Source organism: Vigna umbellata, chromosome 1 (genome assembly GCF_029865625.1).
Source record: "Vigna umbellata cultivar VRB3 chromosome 1, Vumbellata_1.0, whole genome shotgun sequence".
Lineage (NCBI taxonomy): Eukaryota > Viridiplantae > Streptophyta > Magnoliopsida > Fabales > Fabaceae > Vigna > Vigna umbellata.
The window spans coordinates 63,142,378-63,143,342 of record NC_142165.1 but is presented as its reverse complement, the minus strand read 5'-3'; the positions used below and the strand labels follow the sequence as shown (position 1 = coordinate 63,143,342).

General features: G+C 40.4%; 1 protein-coding gene across 1 annotated transcript; it reads left to right on the top strand.

Moving 5' to 3' along the window:
- Window positions 1–277: 277 nt before the first annotated feature.
- Window positions 278–718, top strand: LOC124837063 (secreted RxLR effector protein 161-like). Its single transcript, XM_047312348.2, has one exon. The coding sequence runs from the start codon at window positions 278–280 to the stop codon at window positions 716–718; it is 441 nt and encodes a 146-aa protein (XP_047168304.2).
- The last annotated feature ends 247 nt before the right edge of the window (window positions 719–965 follow it).

Below are 965 nucleotides of genomic sequence, written 5' to 3'. Positions count from 1 at the left end.
CTAGGTTGTCGCCGTACGTGCCCATCTACCGAGCTCGTAACGCCACTGCCGTTGCCGCGCATCTTCCCTTCGGACCTGTTGGGGTGCAAACAAAGTCTCACATCGGATAAAAGAGGAGTTGAACATGGGTTTTTATAAACATAGATACCTCCATTGGTAAAAGGCCTTTTGGAGTGGTACCAAAAGCAAATCCGTGAGGGCTTGGCCCAAAGCGGACAGTATCTTACCAGTGTGGAGATATGTGTATATAGAACCTCCCCAACAGAAGAAAACACACATGCAGGCTGCAAAAAGGGTGCTACGGTACATCAAAGGCACACTGGATTATGGAATTCTATTTACTGGAGGAAGAAAGAAGACTGCAATGGAGATAACAGGCTACACAAATTCAGATTATGGTGGTGATCAAATTGAGAGGAAAAGCACCTCTGGATATATCTTCATGTTGAATGGTGCTCCTATTTCCTGGTGCTCTAACAAACAACCGGTGGTGACTGTCTCAAGATGTGAAACTGAGTATATAGATAAGAGTTTTTCTACTTGTCAAGGTGTTTGGATTAAGGAGTTGATGAAAGAATTGAAGGTGCCTATGGAGAAGCCAATACAGTTGAAGATTGATAATGTTTCAGCAATGAATTTGGCCAAGAATTCTGTTAGCCATGGAAGGAGTAAACATAAAAAAGTTAAATTTCACTTTCTAAGGGACATGGTGAATTAGGGAAGGATTGCTCTAGCCTACTGCAAAACTGATGTGTAGTTGGCTGATTTATTTACCAAACCTTTGAGGATAGAAAGGTTTGATTCTTTGAAAGAGAGCATAGGAGTTGTATCCCTTAAACATTTGACTTAGGGCGGAATATTAGTAGTATAAGTCAGTCCTTTTGTTTGACAGTTGTTGTCATTACAACATAACAACTATTTCTATCATTCTGTATATAAACAGAACACATGTACACTTTAAAACA